The sequence below is a fragment of the Grampus griseus genome, assembly GCF_964374135.1.
Source record: "Grampus griseus genome assembly, chromosome: 6".
Classification (NCBI taxonomy): Eukaryota; Metazoa; Chordata; class Mammalia; order Artiodactyla; family Delphinidae; genus Grampus; species Grampus griseus.
The window spans coordinates 13503655-13526346 of NC_139000.1; the positions used below are offsets into that span (position 1 = coordinate 13503655).

The following is a 22692-nucleotide window of genomic DNA, read 5'->3' on the forward strand; positions in this document are numbered from 1 at the left end:
TTTACATCTCTTCATTCTTTTGCTTTATGTACTAGGTCAGGGGTCAGCAATCTATGGCCATGGGCCAAAACTGGCCTGCTCCCTCTTCTTTTATGGCCTATAAGATAAGAATGTTTTTCACATTTCTAAAAGGTTGAGGAGGAGAAGTAGAAGAAGAATATTTCATGGCACATGAAAGTTATATGAAATTCAAATTTCACTGTCCATAAATAAAGTTTAAAGCCACACCCATTGTGTAGGTATTATCCATGGCAGAGTTGAGTAGTTGTGACATAGACCGTATGTAGTGCTTTCGTTGCATTGCACTGCTGCTCAGAGCACCACAAAGTGCAATGACATAATTATAATTAGACAGTATTTTAAGTGTCACACATCTCATGGTACTGCCATATTTTATTTAATTTTTAAACTATCAGTGCAGTATTCATCATATCAAAACAAGAAACAAGAACATCTGAGATATCTCAGGGTAATTACCGATTAATTACCTTTCCTCTTGAGTACAGATCACACTTTCCTATTTCTTTACATCTAGTAACTTTGCATTGACCCTTGGACTTTCTTAATGAAATGTGATAGAGACTCTGGATTCTATTACTATCCTCTGAAGAGCTTTCATCTTCGTTTGTGTGTTTTAGCAGGCAGTTGGCTGAATCAATCTCAAACTTTGAAATCTCATTTCAGTTCCTTTAGCCTTAGCTGGGATGCTTAGAGTCTGTGCTGTGCGTAGTTCAAGGGTTGACCAGGTTTGAGCAAAGTTTATATGGTGAACCTGGAGGTCCTTCACTTTTCCGCTGTGGTGGCTGCGCCATACTCTGTCCCCTGGTTCTTTAAGCCAATAAGATGGCAGGTTCTACTGGAGGTTTAGCTACTCCTTAAGGGACTAATGGTGACTGCCCTCAGGTTAAAACTGTAAAAAAATAGGACCCTCACACAGTGTCCCTCCTTTCTTCTGAGTGTCACCTTCTCTTCCAATCTCTAGTGCCTTCAGGTAGTTTTTGTTTTTTTTTAAATATGTATTTTGTCTAGAGCTTATAGTTATTATTTACAGAAGAGTTATCCAAGTAGGAGCTACTTGGCTATTTCTGAAAGCAGAACCACTGCCAGAATTTTTGGTTTTTGGGTTTGTTTTTTTTTTGATATTTGATATCAGTTTCAAAAGTTGCTATCTTAATTTACTAAGAGTTTTTATAATGAATTCATGTTGAATTTGATCAAATCACTCTTCTGTATCTAGCCTTACCTACCTTACTCCAGCTCTCCAGGGGGAATCATTGGCCTCCAGTGACCCAAAAGTCTTCTTTAACTCCTGCCTCACCCACCCTAGTTGTTGTGTTTCCCAAGAAGATAGTTAAGAGGGAAAAGGAGCTTACCGTTTTTGAGAAATTCCTCAAAATTAGTTGTTGAATGTTGTTACTCTTCCTTGTTTACCTGCTTGATTTATTCTGGATCTTACAGATTTATTATTTGGGGTATAGTTCTGTCAGTTCACTAGATTTTGGAGAGGAGATGAAAAATATTCACTGTTTGAGCCAGAAGTCAGTAGGTATCATTATTATCCCCATTACAAAGATGAAGAAATGGAGGGTCATGCAATGTGCTCTTGCCACACAGGAAGTGGCAGAGCCAAGATTTGAACCTAGGTCTTTCCGGAGCCAGAGTCTGGCTGTATAATGGGGTACAGGTGGGAAGTTAATAAGAGGCAAGATTGGAAAAGTTGGTCGGGGGCATATTAGGCAGGACCTTAAATGCCAAGAGATGGAGTTTCCAGTCTTTCATAAAACCATTTATTGAAAACCAAAGGCTGAGCTATAAGATACAAAGTTGAATAAGACACACAGAGTGCCTGAGACTGGGGTCCCACTGCCTAAAATATAAACATGTAGAGAGACAGTGTAACAAATGCTATCATGACAACATGAACAAAGAACTTCAGTAGTGTTGTACCCGATTTAGTAGGTAACAGTCTAAGGAAGGTTAGATGTTTCTGAGCCAGTGTTGAGCTTTCTAGACATCCTGTCACATTGCTAAGCTCTATGGCAACTGGTTGTGTGTTTTAGAAAATCTGAAATGAGCTTTCTCTACAGCCTTGGAATCTAAGGGATTATTTAACGAGTACCAGGGGAGAGTTTTTGTCCAGATGAATGTAATCAGGGCGTGCTTTCCTTATCATAAAATGTTTTGAAATAATTGTTCACTGGTGATATTTCAGTTCTGTGTTAAAATGTCTCCCGTGGAGGGAATCTGTTCATCAGGAAGCCCAGACATTGACCCTCAGGGGAAAAGTTCCTCCAAATGTCTGCCCCAGAGAATAGAGGGCTCCTCCAGCCACTTGGTGACCTTCAGCGTGCTTCCTCTGGAAATCGGCCTCCACAACATCAGCTTCTCACTGGAGACTTCTGTTGGAAACGAAATCTTAATAAAAACATTACGAGTGGTGGTAAGAAAATATGCTTTAAAAAAATTCTTTCAAAAACACTTTTTTCTTTCTGAAAAAGTTATCAGCAACTCATGCTTAAGTGATTCAGAAAGAGACACACAAAGAGAAAATTATAAAACAAACATAACAAAATGTTAACATTTGGGGGAATCTGGGTGGAGGTTATCTCAGATATTTTTGGACTATTCTTATAACTTTTCTTTAAGTCTGAAATTATGTTTTTAAAGTTTAAGTAAAACAATGATGCTTGCTCATTGTAGAAAGCATGGAATACTGAAAAACCACAGAGAAGAAAATTAAGACCACCAAAAACCCCTACAACCAGAGATACCCGATTTTAACATTTTGGTATATAGTTTTCTGGAGTATTTTTTTCCCCCAACACATTCAGAAAATGTTTTGAAATCTGTGCCAGATATTATGCTAAGTACTGGAGCTACAGCAATAAATAAGATAGGATCCATGCATTTATAGTTTAGAATTTATAGCCTAGAAAATTTTCCATTTTGTAAATGAGTAAACAGGCCAAAAAAGGAAGAAAACTATCATTTCTTAAGTACTGTTTACCCACACAGTCTGTTGAGAGTTTTCATGTTATCTTTTTAAGATTAAGATTCTCGGCAAGAATGTTAATGACAGAACTGGGTCTTCCGAGGTCTTCATTCTCTGAGTTCTGTTTTCAGCCATGAATTCACTTTGGTAAACATGTATTGACTTATTTTGTGCAAGGCACATTCTATTTTCTATACATCTTTGCATGGTGGTTCCATGCACAGATTCTGGAGCCACACTGCCTGCGTTTGAATCCTGGCTCCACTAGCAGTGTGGCATCAGATAAGTTTCTTGATCTCTCTGGGTGTCAGTTTCCTCGTATGTCACATGGGAGCACTACCCCATAGAGTATTTTTGAGGTTAAATGAGCTAATACATACAAAGCACTTAGATCAATTACCTGGCTTATAATAATTTCTATTTAAGTGTTTGCTCTGATCATCATGCAAATAGCCAGAAAATCTTATTCCTGGAGGTAGGCATATAAGTATTTAAACATACTTTGCCTCCTCCAAAAAAAAAAAGAATTTTTTAATTGGAAAAGTAGTCAAGTTGATTCAAGCATTCAGGTCATATAAATTTAATTATGTTCTTAACTGAATGATTTTTGCCTTTATTTTAGCCGGAAGGTGTCAAAAGGGAAAGTTATGCTGGCACTACTCTGGACCCAAAGGGTATCTACGGTAGGCAAAATGAGTTTGTATTTTATATGTTGTCTTTTGCCCTAGAGAGATGTGTAACCTGAAACACTATTTTTAAAAATGTTAATTGTATAGAATCAGAAATATCCACTTCTTAGTTCACTGCCATTTTTGATAGCATGTGTTATATTATAATCTGGATGGGTTTAGAACAAAGAAAAATAATCCCATTAGGTTTTTGTTTGTTTGTTTTGCTGCATGGCATGGGTTTCGGGATCTTATTTCCCCACCAGGGATCAAACCCAGGCAGTGAAAGTACCAAGCCCTAACCACTGGACCGCCAGGGAATTCCCAAAGTAACCCCATTAGTTTTAAATACAAAGCATTGAAATAGTAATCATTGCATGACTTCCCTTATAAATTAGTCATTTTACCATTCTATCCATCACAATAATAAGTTATATAATATTTTTTTATAGAACCATCAGTCCAAAGAACACCTAAGAAAAAATCTTTTACATTCTTATTTAACATGCATTATTTGAAAACACAATAATGCTGATAAATTACTTAACAAAGCCATTCCTCATTGTTCCTGCTTCCTTGCTTTTCCTCCAGTTGAGATATTCTGAATCTTCCTTTTTTTTTGGAATCTTCTTAAAGTTAGAATTGTGCAAACATTTGAGCACTTCATCAAGGCCTAAATACCTATGTATTTATGAAATTTAGAACGTTTTCAGTTAACAATTCTTTTCACCAAAAAAAGACAGACTACTGTAGTTCTTATTAAATGATTGAAATTTACCTTATTGTTGCATTGTATCATTCTTCTTTTCTTTCAGTGATACAGCAATGGAAAGAAAAAGTTTCCTTACAAATCAAGGCCACTATACTCAGAGTGCTATTTCCTCTAGGAAAGCAAAGAATTAATATTTACATTTCTAATCAGCTGAGTCCCATAAACTGAATAAGGATGACTTCATGCAAACTTTTTTCTCTAATCTTATCTTCACACAGACCTCCTCCCAGCCTGTGAAGGATATATGGGGAGATATATGACAAATTCTGAGGTTTTGGCCTCATGCAGTCACATCACACCTCAGAGCCACTGCTTCCTTTGTCTTCTCTTTCTCTTCCCCCTTATGCCTGCTATACTAACATTATTGCAAACAGCTTTCCAAAACAGCCCTGTCTTACCCATCCCAGGTGTGAACATCAGGCCCACAAGATGGCAATGATCTTTTATCGGGGAATAGATCTCTCCATCAAAAATCTTGGTTAAAAAAAAAGAATCTATGCCTCTTTCCAATCTTGTCACACGACTTTTTTCCCTTATCATTTTAGACAACTTAGATTCAGGCAGCTTTGTTACTTTCCAGAGTGCTAAATAGGGTAAAGATGACAACCAATTCTGTCTAGTTTATTTCAGAGATTTTATTAAATACTTCCAATCTGTGTATATTGGAATTGCTATACTGCTATGATACTTTACAGTTTTTTTTAAAAGCCTAAAAAAACATATTTGGAAAAGTAAACAGACAATAATGTTAGAGGAAATCTGAGAAAAATATCAGTGAGGGAGAATGAGGTATCAGAACAAATTGTAAAGTAATAGTAATTAAAATTATGTGACATCAGTTTAAAAAGAGACTAAACACAGAAACTCAATACACGAGACTAGCCCTAGCCTTTGGTTCCTGCTTTCTCTGCCTGACAAGCTCTCTCCCCCACCTCAGTTCTCAGCACATCATCATCATTGGTTTGGGCAGGCCCCTCTCATGTTTTATTTTCTCTCCTCATGCCTGACCTCCACTCCCATTTCCCTTCCTTCAAATGCCCCCAATCTAATATGCTTGAAATATGTCTTAGAGTATGGAGGAAAGGTTGTTTTGTGTGTGTATGTTTTTTTAACATATAAAAGGTATTGTGCTATAGGTCCTGTTCTAGTTCTTAAGTTTTTAAAGACAATACTGTGTTTTAAACAAATATTTCTGTTGCTATACATGCATTTAATTCACTGCTTCTACACAGTATTTTATATTCTGTTACCAAACTCAGGTTCGGCTGTTTGCCACTCAAAAGGCAATAATTTGAGAGGCAAATGTCAATAGAAAGGAAAGATGCTTTAATCAGAGAAGCCGGCAATCTGGGGAGAAGGTGGACTCGCATCCCAAGACCAACTCCAAAGTTTCTGCTCAGCCATTACAGTTTTTAAAGGAGAAGGGGGAAGAATTTCAGTGAATCATCTAGGCAGGAGGTTGAATTCTGCATCATTCTCCATTGTGTGCAGACTGGCTGACTCTTCAGATGTTATCTTGCCCATGTGATTTGCCTGCAGGATTTCTGAAGGGGCTGTTGGGGGTAGAGAGCTAGTCATTCATTTTTTTTTTTTTTAATTTATTTTTAGCTGCGTTGGGTCTTCGTTGCTGTGCGGTGGGCTTTCTCTAGTTGCGGTGAGCAGGGGCTACTCTTGGTTGTGGTGCGCAGGCTTCTCATTGCAGTGGCTTCTCTTGTGGAGCACGGGCTCAAAGTGCACAGGCTTCAGTAGGTGTGGCACACAGGTTCAGTAGTTGTGGCACATGGGCTTAGCTGCTCTGTGGCATGTGGGTCTTCCCGGACCAGGGATCGAATCCGTGTCCCCTGCATTGGCAGGCAGATTCTTAACCACTGCGCCACCAGGCAAGCCCTTTTTTTAAAAAAAAATTTTATTTTATATTGGAGTATAGTTGATTAACAATATTGTGTTAGTTTCAGGTGTTCAGCAAAGTGATTCATTTATATGTATACATGCATCTATTCTTTTTCAAATTCTTTTCCCATTTAGGTTATTACAGAATATTGAGCAGAGTTTCCTGTAGAGCCAGTCATTCTTTAACTGCTTAATTCTTCATTTTTGCTTCTTTTTATTTAGGTAAAGGATCAACAGGTTCTTTGATTCTTCGCATGGTGTGCATTCAGGAGAGTATAAGTTAGGAGTTAGGTCAAACTGCCTAGTGATCTCATTCCTATAATTAGGTTCTTTTAAGGTTAGAGGGGGACAGAAATGGGCAAACAGGAAAGGGGCAAAAGAGCTGCTTTCATTTCCCCACTGTCAAACATCATTCCATTTCTATGGGATCAGGGGTGAAGCTCCATCTTCTGTAATTTTCTTCATGCTGACATAGGGCACCATATTCTCAGAGTGGAAAATGTCAACATGGGTCTGTAGCATCTTTGCTGACAATTTTAGTTGCCTGCTTACATATATGGGCAGAGTAAGATACAATTATTTTGATGCCCACAAAGATATAGTTTATTATGAGCAATAATGTTAATCCCATTCTCTTGAGGCCAGTTCTTGGAATTGTGATAGCCATAGATTCAGTACTGCTCAAGATGGAGAAGCTAATGTCATGGCTATAGTCTTGTCCTCATGCAGTTAGCTTTTTTCCTCTGGTGGCAGTTACAGTATCTGTAAAAAACTCAGGAATGTGCATCAGACACTCAGTCTGTGACTATTGTCCTAATCATTAACTGCTCATTTTTGTACGTGGGGGCCCTGCAGGGTTCTGCTCAGTTCCAATTCCACCACAATTTTACTTACCCATCCCCTAGTGACAGGTTCCCCACTACCATCAACAATGCTGCAATGAACATCCTTATTCATCTCCCTTTACGAATCTGTGTGAGAATTTATCTGGACTATGTTTTTTGGAGTTGAACTGCTGGGTCAAAGGGCATACATATACTGAATATCATTTACTTCTGTCACATTGCTCTTCAGAATGGCTGTACTATTTATACCTCCACCAGCACTGCATAAGGATTCTCCTTATTCCACATCCTCACCAACACTTGGTGTTACTCACCTCTCTAAAATGTGCCATTTTTAGGGGTATAAAGTGACATCTCATTATTGTTTTAATTTGGATTCTTCTGATTACAGTGATTTCTAAACATTTCTTCATATACTTGCTGGCCATTTGGACTTCCATTCTGTGAATTGACTATTCCTATCTTTTGCACTTTTTTCTATTTTCCACTTGGGTTTTCTTGTCTATTTCTTGTTGATTTTGTCTCTCATATACTTCTTTGAGCAGTCGTAGACCTTAGTGGGTTTTGAACAGTAATCTTTTTTTCTGACATAGTCAAATTCATTATAATTTCATTTTATGGTTATATACCTTAGTTCAAAAAGACATTATTGCTTATTTTATCCTGTTGGTTTTAAAGATTTAACTTTTAAATGTTTTAATCTCTCTAGCATCTACCTTTATAAGTGATGCCTTGATGGGTCTTTTTTTATGATCTCTGACAAGGAGTAAAATTGACTTCTCTTAGTTTTAGCCTTTTTTTCTGTACATTTTCCATCCAGTAGAAGAGTTGATAATGAGAAATGAAATAGTCAAGGGCAGGTATCAATGGAAAAAAATGGTGGAGGATCAAATTTAGATAATCTCAAACAATTTACTGTCATAAGTACCATATATTGAGCACAAACTGTTTGCTATGCTTTGTCTACATTATTTTTATCTTCACAAAAACCCTTTGAGGAAAATACTATTACCTCTATTTAACTGATGAGCAAACCAAAGCATAGAAAGATTGTGTCTTGCCCAGTGTCACATCCAGAGTAAGTTCTTTCTGAGCTCAGTACTCTTTCATCCACATTGCAAAGCTCTCAAATGTCTTCCACTAAGTTTTATTTTAATATTATATCCTCAGCATTTATCAAAGGTTGATGAGGAAAGAAGAGGAGCATTCCTGTCTCTTCTGCAAAGCCATGTGGTTTGGCCATGCAATTGCAAACTGTCACTAGTTTTTTTTTTTAGCATCTACCATGTGCCAGGGACTAAGTGCTTGGGACTACAGCGTTCAATAAGAATGGTTCCTGCCCTCAGAGAGCTTTCTTAGCAGGACAATGGGAGGAGGAGTCTTTTTGTGGTGACTACTATGGGTTTGGCAGTAAAGCTTCCTGAGTTCAGATGCAGCTTCATCTGTACTAGCTCTGTCACCTTGAGTAATTTGCTTTCTAAGCCTCAGTTTGCTCATCTATAAAATTAAAATAATAATAGTAGACACAGTGCATAGAATTGTTGTGAGGATCCAGTGTAATGATGCATTCAAAGAGCTTAGCAGTGTGCTTGGTATTCTATCAGTAGAATGATAAATACTATCATTTTCATGAAATAAACCAATGATTACAGTAGAAAATGCTCTGATACAGCAAGCTTAAACTCTGTTATTGTGCTGAAAGAAAAAGTGTCTAAGTTAGATGGAGAGGAGAAGGTAGAAGGGATTTCAGGGCATGCTTCCCAATGGAGCTAATCTTCACATTTCCTTGACTAAGGAATTACTTGTTAGTTATTTTTAGATTTCAGTTCCGGGAATAATTTTCTGTCTTTGGACAAAACAGCATGCTCCTTTTTACTGATGAATAAGATTTATATAACCTATTTATTTCCTATCGTGTAATGACCAGGAAGCTTACAGTCAATGTTAATGCTTTATTTAATGAGATTATATAAGCCTAGGGTTTGATAAAAAATCCTTGATTATTTTAAATTTCCCTTTTAAATTTTAATATTGTTGTTATAAAAGAGTCTATTATTTTTTTTAAAAATTCCCTGAAAGTAGTTATACTATAAATAATCTGTAAATAGTCTTCCCTCAAGAACTCTGTGTAAATCTAATAATTTTCTTTTAAATTTCAGGCGTCATTAGTAGACGAAAGGAGTTCCCATACAGGTTACCATTGGATTTGGTCCCCAAAACAAAAGTCAAAAGGATTGTGAGTGTAAAAGGTAAATTAACAAGTGCCATTTTTATTTCTTATTTCACTTTGTGTTTCAAACAAAAATCAAATATTCTCATGATTATCCTATTTCTCCTCTTCTCTACTCAGTTGCATGTACAATAGGGGACCTCTGGGAGTACCCTATTCCTACTCCCACCTTCAAATCCCTAACCACTCTTCCAACTCTCTTCTTCCAGTGGCCTGATTTGAATGGAGATGCATGCTCCCATGATGGAGGGTGAGGGCTGTCATTGGCCCAAAGACCTCTCTAAAACGAAAGTGCAGCTGAGTCCAGATTTAAAGGACTTTCTATTAGCCTAGTGGCCAGTCCTGTTCCAGAGAAGGCTTTATGACCTGCAAATGGCCCCAAGAAAGCAGCTCTGCTCTTTTAGAGTGCCAGTACATTTGTAGAAGTGGTGTCTTTAGCAGGTTTTATCCCTGGTCTCCAGCCATTAAAAATTCAATGACGCATCATCAGAATAATAGAATGTTCTGACTACATTTTATCTTAGATAAAACCTTGGAATCACAGAATGTTAGTACTGGAAAAGACCTTTTTAATCATGTCCAACTCTGTAGTTAGATATATAAGAAAGTGTTTTTCCCAGGGTCTCACGATGAGTTATAGACAGAGCTCTCATAGCACTCACAGAGTGTTCACAGTTCAGACTCTTAGCTTCGCTTCGTGGATGCGATTGATTCATAGAGTTTACAATATCTAAAGCTTTCAGGTTGAATGGCAACTAATTTGCCATGTCCTCTATGCTGTAATCTGCCCACTGTATTACATCATTTTATCCCCATATTGCAGTGGTATTTTTAAGCCTGCTTTTGGTGTTTCTTTTAAATACATCTTCTAATCAAATTTTTTTCCTCTCCCCAGTTCTGAGAAGTAATTCAGCTGCCTAGATAAAAAGGAAAGGATAGGGATGGTTGCTCTTATCTCCATTTAAAATGTACTGTTACTCAGAAGTTGACAGAAGTTGATTGTACCTATGATTTTTGTTTGTGTGCTTGTTTGTTTGTATCAGGACTTCTTATAGGTGAGGTCATGTCTGCAGTTCTGAGTCAGGAAGGCATTGATATCCTCACCCACCTCCCCAAAGGGAATGCAGAGGCAGAACTGATGAGCATTGTCCCAGTATTCTATGTTTTTCACTACCTGGAAGCAGGAAATAATTGGAACATTTTTTCTGCTAACTCATTAACTCAAAAACAGAACTTGAAGAAAAAATTAAAAGAAGGTAAGAAAAAAACTATTTCACATATTATACATTAAAATCTTGTGATTTTTAAACTAATAGTTTGATTAAACTAATATTTAAGTTATGAATTATACAAAAGCTTATTTGTAAAAACATTTCAGCTAAAAAAAAAAAAAATCATGAGGTGGACTCTATTACACAAATAAATACTGTTTGCTGGAGCGCTTTGGCTTAACTTACTAAAACGCCTGGATGAGATACAAGACACCTGCATTCCAAACTCTACAGAGTACTTCCTTCCTTCTTGAATGAGCTCAGAATGTTCTACTTGATAATTCCCAATTCAAGAGATTCATATACTTCCTTTGAGAAGTTCAGTGTTGGCCACAGAGCATGTGCTTGCTGCCCAACACCAAAGGAAGTTCAGTGTTCCCAGGGGCTAATAAAGCACTCTCTGAGTAGAAATGGGGGTCATTGAAGCACTGTGTTCTTTCCCTGGTGCCTCTTAGGGATGGTGAGCATCATGTCCTTCAGAAATGCTGACTATTCTTACAGCATGTGGAAGGGTGGAAGTGCTAGCACTTGGTAAGTAGAAAGTTTTGACTTGCATTTCCATAAGTTGTTAATTAACTAAAGAATAACAACCTTAGTGGAAACTCTGTCCAGTTGCTCAGGCTAAAAAGCCTAGTCATTCTTCACTGCCCTCTTTCTCTTACAAGCCACACCTGATCTAGCAAATCCTTTTGGCTGCACCTCCGAAATATATCCTGAACTTGACTACTTCTCACCAACCCCAGCCCACGACCCTGGTCCAAGCCATTCTCATCTCATACCTGAATTATGACACTAGCCCCCTCTGGTCTTTCAGCATCAGCCCTTGCCCCTTTTCAGTCTATACTCAACACAGCAGCCAGAGGGACTCTGTTAAAACATGTTAGGTCACGTCCCACAAAACCATTCAGGAGCTTCCCATCTTACCCAGGGTAAAAACCAAACTTCTTACTGTGATCTACAAGACCCTACATGGTCTAGCCCTACCTCACCTCTCCAACTACATCCCCTACTACTCTCTTTCACTCCACTCGAGCCCCACTGGCCTTCTTGCTGTTCCTTGAACATGCCAGCCATGCTTCCACCTCAGGGCCTTTGCATTGACTACTCCCTCTTCCCCCTCTTCCTGTATCAGCATGGCTGACTCAGCTACCTCCTTCAAGTCTTTACCAAAAGTCACCTTCTCAATGAGGCCTCTGTTGATCATTCTATCTAGCATGCCATTCCCATCCCAGCACTTCATATTCTTCTCCCCAGCTTTCCTTTACTCTTTAGAATCTATCACTAACATTCTTACTTATCACACTTATTGTCTGTCTCGCCACTAGAATGTAAGCTCTATGTGGGCAGTTTCAAGTATTCCTAGTGCCTGGTATGTACCTGGCATATAGTAGGTGCTCTGTAAGTACTTAATTGGTGAAGCATAATAACTTCCAAAATTCTGATTATTTGAGGGAAAGTCAGTCTGAATTAACAAATCCATATGGCAACTTATTTTCAAAGAATAATATCATGCTTTGCCAAAATATTTACTAAAGACACTGTGACAGGTACTTTGTAGGTTCTACTATATGAAACACTTTTAAGGGATTTACAATCTAGAATAATTGTCTTTTAAATTATGCCCTTTAACTGTTGAGAGTCCCCAGGATTTTATCCTTGACCCTCATTTTCTAGACTCTCTCCTTGTACAATCTTATCTTTGCCCATGACTTCCATAATTCCTATGCAGATGATTCTCTAATCACGTCTCAAGGCCTATCTTCTTTCCTTAGCTCCAGATCCATATTTCTGTGGACTTGGGAGCCAAAAGCCCTTTGAACACATTCCATGCCAAATTCATTCTTTTGTTCCTCTGTTCCCCTAATCAGTGCACAGCAATACTTTGTCCTCCACTGACCAAGTTTGACTCCTCCCTTTCCTTTTGGCTTTACATCCAACCAGTCACCACGTTTCACAGATTGTACCTTAGAAGTGGGTCTGACCCTGTGTGGGTAGCACATTTGAAAGATACACAGGCCCCTGGAGTATGGCAACCAGAGGATAAAACCCAGGATGCAGGGAGTGGAGATCGATACAGACTGGAAAACACCACAGCAGGAACTGGAAACTAAATGCCTGGAGAACAGAAATCCCCATGAGAATATGCAATAGCCTCTCAGGAAACCCCCAGAGCCTCTCAAGATTCTGGGCAAGACTGAGTGGATGGTGTTCAGCCAGAAACATAGAAACACTTGGACCCAACCACCCCAGGCCCAACTCCATGAGTTCCTTTGGAGATAAACATACATAGAAGAAAATGGCCAACACCTGAATACTTTCCAAAAAAATTTTTTTTAGAAATACAGAGAAGATACAAAAAGTACTGAGAATAATATTCCTTTAAAAAGGAAAAGGAAAACAAAATTTTAAAGTGAGGGAGAGAGTCTAGTGGTCTGAGTCTCAAGGGCTTCTGCCTCCTGGGCTGCTGAGTGAAGGAATTGGAGGGGAGGAAAGGATGCATAAGGGGCACATGGGGTCATGAAGTATTTAGACCCCCTCTGATATTCTTTGAGAGACAGTAGAGACTGAAATTGCTTTTTGACTAAGTAATCATAATAATTAGGGCTTCCTTGGGAGGTGGTGAGTTCTGCATCAATAACATGGTTCAAGGGGAAGGGAGATAAACATTCCCACGGATGTTGGGGAAGAGAATTCAGACCTCAGACGGGGATTTAGATCAGATAGCTTGTACAAATTTTACAATCTAGAATTTTATGATTTCGCTCCTCCATATCTCATGTTCATGAGTCAGTGCTTTAACACAAAACTATTTGTTTCAACACTATTGTCTTTAACTTTAGAGAAAGAAGAATTTTTTTATCATCAGGCATCAATTTTCAGCTTGTGTACAAGCTAACAAACTTGCAGTCACAGAAGATGTGCTGCTCACATTTGATCGTTTTTGGAGATCTTCCTGAAATCTTTCCTGCCCTTGTGAAATGGTAACAACTTACTTTGGAATTGTGCGTTTTAAAACATTATTTTTGGGCTTCCCTGGTGGCACAGTGGTTGAGAGTCCGCCTGCTGATGCAGGGGACACGGGTTCGTGCCCCAGTCCGGGAAGATCCCACATGCCGCGGAGCGGCTGGGCCCGTGAGCCATGGCCGCTGAGCCTGTGCATCCAGAGCCTGTGCTCCGCAACGGGAGAGGCCACAACAGTGAGAGGCCCGCGTACCACAAAAAAAAAACAAAAAAAAACCACATTATTTTCTTTTCAAGAATAAACACTGTATGAACTAAAATGCACCGAAAGTTGAAAGCCAACAGGGATTCAGTGTCTAAATGTTTATTTATTTGATTTTGTCTCAAAGGTTAACAGCTTTTGCTTTAAGAGTACTTGGACAAGTAAGTAAATATGTAGATCAGGAACAAAATTCAATTTGTAATTCTTTACTGTGGCTGGTTGAGAATTGTCAACTAGAAAATGGATCATTCAAGGAAAATTCCGACTATCAACCAATAAAATTACAGGTAAGGAAACCAAATGCACAGATGAGCAATAGTTTTATTTACAAGTTTGAGTTGTGTTCTCATCCATTTTATAAGAACGAAAAAGAGAGGGGAGAATATATGCAATCCTGCAAGAAACTTCTCTTGTGTACAAAGAATTTGAAAGGTCTTCTCATCCTGCTCTTCAGACAATTCAGCATAGGTCAGATGAGTGAGATCTTGGACACCTGGTGTAACAGGCATTAGTGGGTCACAGGGTACAAGTGCTAGTGATCTCAGAACGGGTAAAATGTGCTAATTTGTCCACGTACACTTGGTATGAATCTGAACTTGAGCTTCAGAGCCTTCTTACAGGTCAAGACTGCGAGATGTTGTTGTGAAACATGGAAGGGATCCTATTTACACTCTGTTAGAAAGAGTGGGGTCAATTTATTAAAAGTACAACAAAGTGTTGTTTGAAATTGGAATCCACTTACATGCTTGAATTGCAAAACCTCTGCAAGATACTGCTACAACATTTTCTACTCCTAGAATGTATTTTTTAGGATCCAACAGCTTTTATTTATTTATTTATTTTGCCTGCCCCAATCCAATCCCTTTCATATCAGGCACAAGCAGCCTCTTGGCTGACAGGGGTCCCATAATTAGGACCAATTAGGACTCACACAAGAAATGGGGGCAACTGACATCATCTAGGTGCTATTTGAAGAGTAAAATACTACAACAATTTTTTTTAAGATCCCACCCATCCATCCATCTATTCGTATCCATTCAACAACCATTCACTAAGCACCTAAAACATGCAAGGGCCTATTTGGGGCACCATGGGGGAGGAAGAGTGGGAAGGATGGACCAGAGTATCCCTGCCACAAAGGAGCTCGCACACTGGTAGGGAAAGTGGGGTATAAATGCTAATAACTCTAACCAAGATTGAAGTGTGTGTGTTCATTTATTTATTCAATAAGTATGTATTGTATGTGTACAAAGTGCTACATGGTAGGGACATAACAGTGAACAAAACAGGTGTGGTCACTGAGGCCATGGCAGTTACAGTCTAGCAGAGAAGTCAGACATTGAGTAAGTGATTTCAAGTGTGGGATTCATGTTAAGAAAAGGGAAATACAGTTTCTTTGAAAGCAGGAAACTCTAACCTAGATTGGGGGAGTTGAGAAAATGGGTTGACCAGGTCCCTGGGAGCTAGGTAGGAGGGAGGCAGGCAGAGTGTTGCAAGTGGAGCAAACATCATGCCTGTTATCTTGAAGTAGAGAGAGGGTGGTTCATTAAAAGAGCTGGAGCCGAGAAGTCCAGAGGGTGAGTGGCACAAAATAAAGCTGGAGAAAAAAGTGAAGGTTACTTACTGGAAGTTCTTGGAAGCATTGCATAGGAACGTCACTGCCCTAAGAGGAGAAAATGTGGGAGAACAGAGGCAGAATAGTGCTTCTCAGGGGAGGTGGCATTTTAACAGGGTCTAGAAGGAGAGGGTGAACTTGAACGTGGTAAAGAGGTATGAAGTGGAGCTACAGGGTAGAGAGGTGGAGGAGAGAAAAGCAAGTGAAAGCATGTAAGACTCAGAGCTTTGAAAAAATGCAAGCAGTCCAACTAGAGTGCATGAAGGGAGAGAAGGAGAGTAGGTCCAAAATAAAGATTAGAGCAAGGTCACTTCACTTTAAAGACACCAGTTTGCTCTCCTTTTTAAACATTGCTTACTTTTAGGGTACCTTGCCCATTGAAGCCCGAGAGAAAACTTTATATCTTACAGCTTTTGCTGTGATTGGAATTAGAAAGGCCTTTGATATATGCCCTCTGGAGGTAAGTAAGAGTTTTCTTTCTCCAACACCCATGGTCTTTTTCCATACCATATTCTTGGGGGGAGGGGGGAAGGTAAGAGGGGGGCTTGAAAATAACTTTAACTCCAGAATTTAAGGATTTCAGAATTATGATAGATACTAGAGAACATCTAGTCCAACCCACTCATTGACAGTTGAGAAAGCTGAGGCCTGTACGAAAGGTGAATTTAATTGTCCCATGTCACAGGCTACTGACTCGTAGAGCTGTGATTAGAACAGATAACTTCTGACTGTGATGAGAAAATGACCCCGTGTCTGCAGCTTCCTACTCTTACCTCTGCTAAATCTTATGCCACGTATGTGACTGTTGTTCTATAACCCGGAATACAGAGTGTTGAGGTACTCTGTATCACAGAACTGTTGAGGATGCCCCATACCACGTTTGCTGCCTTGGGTTGTGCTGTTTCATTTGCTTGGAAGATGAAGGGAGGAAGGAGAGGATCCACTTAAGTGAATCAATATAGAAGATTCCAAAGGTTAACAGAATTGAGACCCTGATCTGGGAAGTAAATTAGACATGTCCTTCAAACCAGCAGACAGAACCAAGATGGAAAAACCCAAGGGGATTGATAGGACTCAAACCACAAAACAAAATAATCGTTTAGTTTAGTTCAAGAGAATTGTTTTATATATATATCCAGCAAGACAAAATAATCAACAAGGAGAAGTTAGCAGTGGTGCTGGGAGAGAATGCACCAGGCAAGATGTCAGCAGCGATGCACCATGCCACCTCCTCATCCACTTATCCAAAATAACTACTTTAGTCGTCTCAGGACAAAGTCATAAAGACTATTTTCCCAGGAATCCTTAGGATCAAAAAGTACTTTGACAGCTTGGCTCTTTTTCTGCTACTGATGGTTTTAGTTACTAAAACTCCTTTTGAAAATGTGAATCTGTCTCAGCTATGCTGGGGGGGAATGGAGAAAGCTGTGTCTATACTTGGTGCTTCCTCTTCCCAGAGGCTAGGTCTGACATGGGAAGCAGAAATTCAGTGGAAAAACCTCTACCGAGGAGGGGAGGATTCAGAAACTAAAACAACTGGATGTGGACAATCTCGTTTTCACTTTCCAGGTTACACTCTGCTCCTTCTCCCGGAAGGATTTGCTTCAGGGAGACACCATCCATTTCTATTAGGTCATTTCTCTTTCCACCCTTCACCTTGCCTGCCCCAGAGTGGCACCATCTGGGGGCAGGTCCCATCAGTTGATAGGCCGATGCTTGACAAAGAAACTTAGGTATCTTCTGCTCTTGTTTCCAGAAAATCAGCACAGCTGTAACTAAAGCTGACACCTTTCTGCTTGAAAATACCCTCTCGACCAAGAGTACTTTTACACTGGCCATCGCTGCTTTTGCTCTTTCCCTGGGAGATAAAACACACCCACAGTTTCGTTCAATTGTCTCAGCCCTGAAGAAGGAAGCTTTGGTTAAAGGTATGACTTGTTCCTGACAGGTACTCGGCAAGTGTCTACTAGGCATGTAGCGTCTGCTAATTGGGGAAGGGGTGGTGGCATGCATAGTGGAGTGAGACACCATCCCTGCCCTCAAGAAACAAATCATCACAGTACAAAGGAATAAGCGCTGTTATTCATTTACTTAGTCACTCATTCAGCACATTTCTATCCATTCCTTAATTCAACAAAGGAATGAATGTGTATTGAGTATTGAGTACCTCCTATGCACCAGGCACTGTTCTAGGCTCTGGGGATAAAGCAACAGACAAAAAAAAAAAAAAATTCAGGCCTTCATGAAGCTTACATTCTAGTTAGGGAGAGACAAACGCAATAAATAGCTAAAACATTTAATATACTGAATAGCTTAGTGATGACTGATGTGAAGAAAAATGAAGCAGGGAAGTGACACAGGGCGAGGGGGTGGGTTGTAATTTTAGATGGGGTTGTCAGGCTTAAGCCTCACTGAGAAGATGGTGTTTGAGTCAAGACATGAAGGAGGTGAGGAAGCAAGCCAGTGGCTCTCTGGAAGGGTGTTTCCTGGTGGAGAAACAACTTTGCATATTACTGAGGTAGGAGCATGCCTGGTGCTCCAGAAAAGGCCAGGAGGCCAGTATGGCTGGAGAGAAATGAGATGAGGGTAAGAAGTGATGTCAGGGAAGGAAAGCGTGAGGGAGTGCCATGTAGGACCTTGGAGGTCATTACTGGAGCTCTGCAGGACTCCTGTATACAGTTGTGCAATGTTCAAAGCACCCAAGCAAGCAGGTGAATTAAGGCTGAAATCCAGCCTGTGCTCTGCTCCCCCATCCATGCACCCTGGTTTGAGTCAGCTTCTACCCTGAGCAAGGGGTGCCTGAGTCTCATTCACATCAAGGTGCTGTGGGGGCCAGTGTGAGCCCCAGGAGAGTGCATGACCTAGCTTGTATTGTACCAGGTTGACTACAAAGTAAAGATATTGCTTCCTATGGGTCAAGAGTAAAGAAATAGAGAGGAGCTGTGGTCATTGGCCAATGTGCCTAGACCAGCACCGGCATGGTTGGGCACTTCTGAGCCGTCTCCTGACTAAGGTTTTCTAAAAGTTTAATAAATCTTACATGAGGTTTATCATTATCTACAAAATTTGACTTCTGTCATCATTTAAAAATGACTGACTCTTAACATATACCTCGAAACCACTTGTATAATACTTTTCAAATAACACAAAAGAAATGTCTTGGGTATTGTAAGAAATGAATCATAAAATCATAGAATTTAAGAGCTAGAAAGGAACTTAATAATTCAAATAATGTTTGATCTGGAAGTATCTTTAAAAACCAAAACTTTCATTCTAAATACAGCCTCCACAAGTGAGGGAAAACATTTTGTCCAAAGTCATGCAAATCAGGTAATTCTGATGTGTAAATAGATAACATCAAAATTTTGAGGGATGGAGTGGGAGGTTGGGATTAGCAGATGCAACCTATTATATATAGAATGGATAAACAGCCAGGTCCTACTGGATAGCACAGGGAACTATAGTCAATTTTATATATGTACGTAAAATACATATATTTTATATATATAAATATATATACATTCTTTTTTAGATTTTTTCCATTATAGGTTAAAAGAGCCCTGTGTTAAGGGACCTTGTTTGTATTGGTCACCTTGAGAAAGTTCTTCTTACAAAAGAGTAAAAAATTTCTGGAAACCAGAAGGCCACTACCGGAAGAAACTTCTAGAAACTTGCTAGAATTGTTATGCCAAATTCACACTTTTCATCATATTTACCAGTGTGATTTGTTGATGTTCAGGTAATCCACCAATATATCGTTTTTGGAAAGATGATCTTCAACAGAAAGACGGCTCTGCACGTTATACCAGCACAGCACACATGGTAGAAACCACGGCCTATGCCTTACTTACCAGCCTGAGCTTGAAAGACATGAATTACGTTAATCTAATCATCAAATGGCTATCAGAAGAGCAGAGGTATGGAGGTGGCTTTTATTCGACCCAGGTAATGTTTCTTTCTCAGGGTCCATCCTCCTGGAGATATTTTTAGTGCCTCCCACACCACACATTCCACACTCCTTCTGACCTCCATGCTTCTGTCACCAAGGGAGCATACCAAAGATATGAATAAAGGACTAGAATCAAGGACCCTAATGGATATGTGCATTGACACCCTTCTTATACAGAGGAGCAAGTCAGCCTCAGGAGGTTCATTCAGGGAGTTAGTGGCAGAGCCAAAATCAGAACTCACGTCTCCTGACTCTAAGCCCAGTACTTCCTTTATGATTCTTAATTACCATGAAGGGCTAGGAGAGTTAATTCCTATGTAAGGAACAGCAGCTGCCCTGCAAAGGCACTGATGTTTCTGTCCACAAAACAAATAAAAGGTGAGAGGAATACTGATTACTAACATGTTTATCTATCTACCTACCAATGTAAACTCATTTAAGTATGTATATTTTACATTATAACTATATGCAGTTGTTTAGTGTACATCTACATTCAAGTTTATCTCAAATGTTAGCATCTTCCCTGTTCCCTGGATGCTTGGACAATGACAGGGTGTGTGTGTATATGCATATAAAATTTAGAGCTAGAGGGGTCCTTCAGGGTGACATTAGTGATCATCTAATCCGAGGAGGCAAATGGTTTCATCGTGGGTACAACCGGAGGCTTAGAGAAGAGAGGACCCCGCTTATTAGCACTGGCTGCATGGACATGGGCAGAGAGGGTAGCCACAAATTTGCTATCTCTGATCCAGCCACATTTCCTAATTTTGTAGATGAAGAAGATGAAGTCCAGAAAAATTAAGTTCATCCATTTATTCCTTCAACAAATACTTGTTGAATAGCTACCATGTGTGTGTACTTACTAAATGTAATGGATGCCAAGAAAAATATACTACTTGCCCCCATGAATCTTATATTGCAGGGGGGGACGCCAATGATAAACTCTACATAAAAATATTACCAATTGAGATGAATGCTCTAAAGGGCAGAAGGGAAGAACATTAAAACAGAATAATGAGAAGGGGGAGCTTCTTTATGGCTTCACTGTGCGGATATTTAAGCTGAGACTTAAGGATGGGAAGGAGATACATTGTCATGCAAGGAGTTGGAGGTATTCTGCAAAGAGTGACTTGCCTGAAGTCACGTGCTCAGGACAGGTAGAGAACCTGGACTTGAGGCCACACAGCCTTTCTGTCCCTGCTAACAGCAGCATCCTTATTGGGGGAGGGGGACGATCTTCCTTCCACCTCCACATGGGGACCCTTAACCAGTTTCACTCAGTCAGCTGGAGTTTCATCTCCAGGCAATGCTGACTCACCTTCTCATAAGAAAGGGTATTTGTAAACAGAGAGTACATAAATAAGTAAACCTATGTTTGTGCCTTGCTGATTGTTGATAGGATACAATTAATGCCATCGAGGGCCTGACAGAGTATTCACTCCTGGTTAAAAAACTCCACTTGAATATGGATATCAAAGTTTCTTACAAGCATAAAGGTGACCTCTACTATTATAAGATGACAGAGAAGAATTTCCTTGGGAGGCCAGTAGAGGTAAATAAAGGATTTTTTTATAGTATTTTATAATCGGATGGGACCTTTGAAATCATCTGTTACAGATGCTAATACGTATTTTTCTAATTACCACATTTTAGATTACTTTAAGGTATATTTAAACATACAAGTAACTGGAAATAGTTCTTACTGTCCACAGCCTACAAATCCGTGTTTGTGCAAAGTAAATAAGCATGAGAAATAATATTGAACGCAAAAATCTTTCCAGGTGCCTTTCAATGATGACCTTGTTGTCCTAAGTACTGGACAAAACAATGGCTTGGCTACAGTGCATGTGAGTATTTCATGGAGAGCCGACTTAATTGGGGTTATGTGTGACTTAATTGGGGTTATGTGTCAGCTTGTACTAAGTAACATAAAAGAAAGTTAGGGACTTTGCCACAAAGTTACAGAAATCTGGGCTTGGGTAACCATGACTGACGTAAGAGTCATTTATCATTCTTTCTAGCTATCTTGGTAGCTGTCCCCACAATTTCTTTTTGAAAATGGTCATATTAATCTTTATATGTATGTAGTCTGTGTATTTGTGGAAATTATATATATATATAATTATATAGAGAGATAAATAATTTTTATGTCTATATATGTATATATACATGTGACTTGTATGTATACACTCATACGTGTATATACATGGATGTGGTGGTTAGTAACGTAGTCTCACCTCATTTGTCCAGCATCATCGGGGATTGATGGATATGTAAGGGCTTAAGTTTCTTCTATTTTTAACCATAGATTGCATGGACACATATAAATAGCTTAGAAAAACGTGTAACTGCCAAATGCCTCAAATAAAATAAACTATGTATTCGGAGCATAAGTTAACATTCTGTTGATTATTTAATTGTGTGCTCATCTTTAGTACATTTATTCCTTCAAAGACTGCTTCTAAGATTGCGTGAGGGTGGGGAGATGGATGGTCCACTTTTCTGTCACTTCTGGTCACTCTCACTATACCTACTTCTGGCAGCGCCCCTGCCCTTCCACGCATACCTATAATTTGTTGTTACCACAGTGGTTTGTGGGCTGAAGAAAACCATACTTCATGACCTTGTGGTGTTCTCTGTAAAATTAGTGTACAGGCACAAGGATGAAAGTCTTAAAAACTTTCCTGTAGAGTGAGGTGCTCAGATTTGACTGCGTGGGATTTGGACCAAGGTTCTGACTGGACAGAGATCGTTTTTTGCTTACCTTGGGCTTCTCAGCTATGTTTCAAATTGTGGAGTTTGCTGAAAGTCCGGTTGCTGGGAAAATGGTCTTTAACGTACACCATTTGCACTGGGTGGTGAAAATACTTTAAGCATCTCATTTCTAGCTGCAGTACTGCCATAATACCTTTTCCACTCCCCGTTTTAAACAGAATACTCTTGTTTACTTGTCCCAATATAGGTAAAAACTGTGTTTCACAAAACCAGTACCTCTGAGGAAATTTGCAGCTTCCATTTGAAAATTGAAACTCAGCAAATTGAAGGTAAAACATCATGATTTACACTATAATTTTGGTTAAGCATAAAGAATGCCAAAGAGCTTCCCTGATTAGGAAAAACATGCTAAATCAAAAAACAATTTTCTTATTCAAATTCTTTAACAGGTTGACATCTGAGTAAACATAACTGCCATTTATTATAATACAGGTAACTAATAATAGTTGGAATTTGATATTA

The 22692-nt window shown here is 39.3% G+C and overlaps 1 protein-coding gene across 1 annotated transcript in view; it reads left to right on the top strand.

The window, feature by feature from the left end:
- The window catches only part of C5 (complement C5), a 79373-nt gene that overhangs the window by 37199 nt on the left and 19482 nt on the right, over positions 1–22692 (top strand). Inside the window, exons 21-32 of the mRNA XM_082656721.1 lie at positions 2213–2440; positions 3615–3675; positions 9327–9416; positions 10441–10653; positions 11124–11199; positions 14019–14178; positions 15871–15966; positions 17263–17434; positions 19246–19451; positions 20855–21007; positions 21237–21302; positions 22418–22499. Coding sequence (XP_082512847.1) covers positions 2213–2440; positions 3615–3675; positions 9327–9416; positions 10441–10653; positions 11124–11199; positions 14019–14178; positions 15871–15966; positions 17263–17434; positions 19246–19451; positions 20855–21007; positions 21237–21302; positions 22418–22499 — 1603 coding nt within the window. The remainder of the gene's footprint in view (positions 1–2212; positions 2441–3614; positions 3676–9326; positions 9417–10440; positions 10654–11123; positions 11200–14018; positions 14179–15870; positions 15967–17262; positions 17435–19245; positions 19452–20854; positions 21008–21236; positions 21303–22417; positions 22500–22692) is intronic.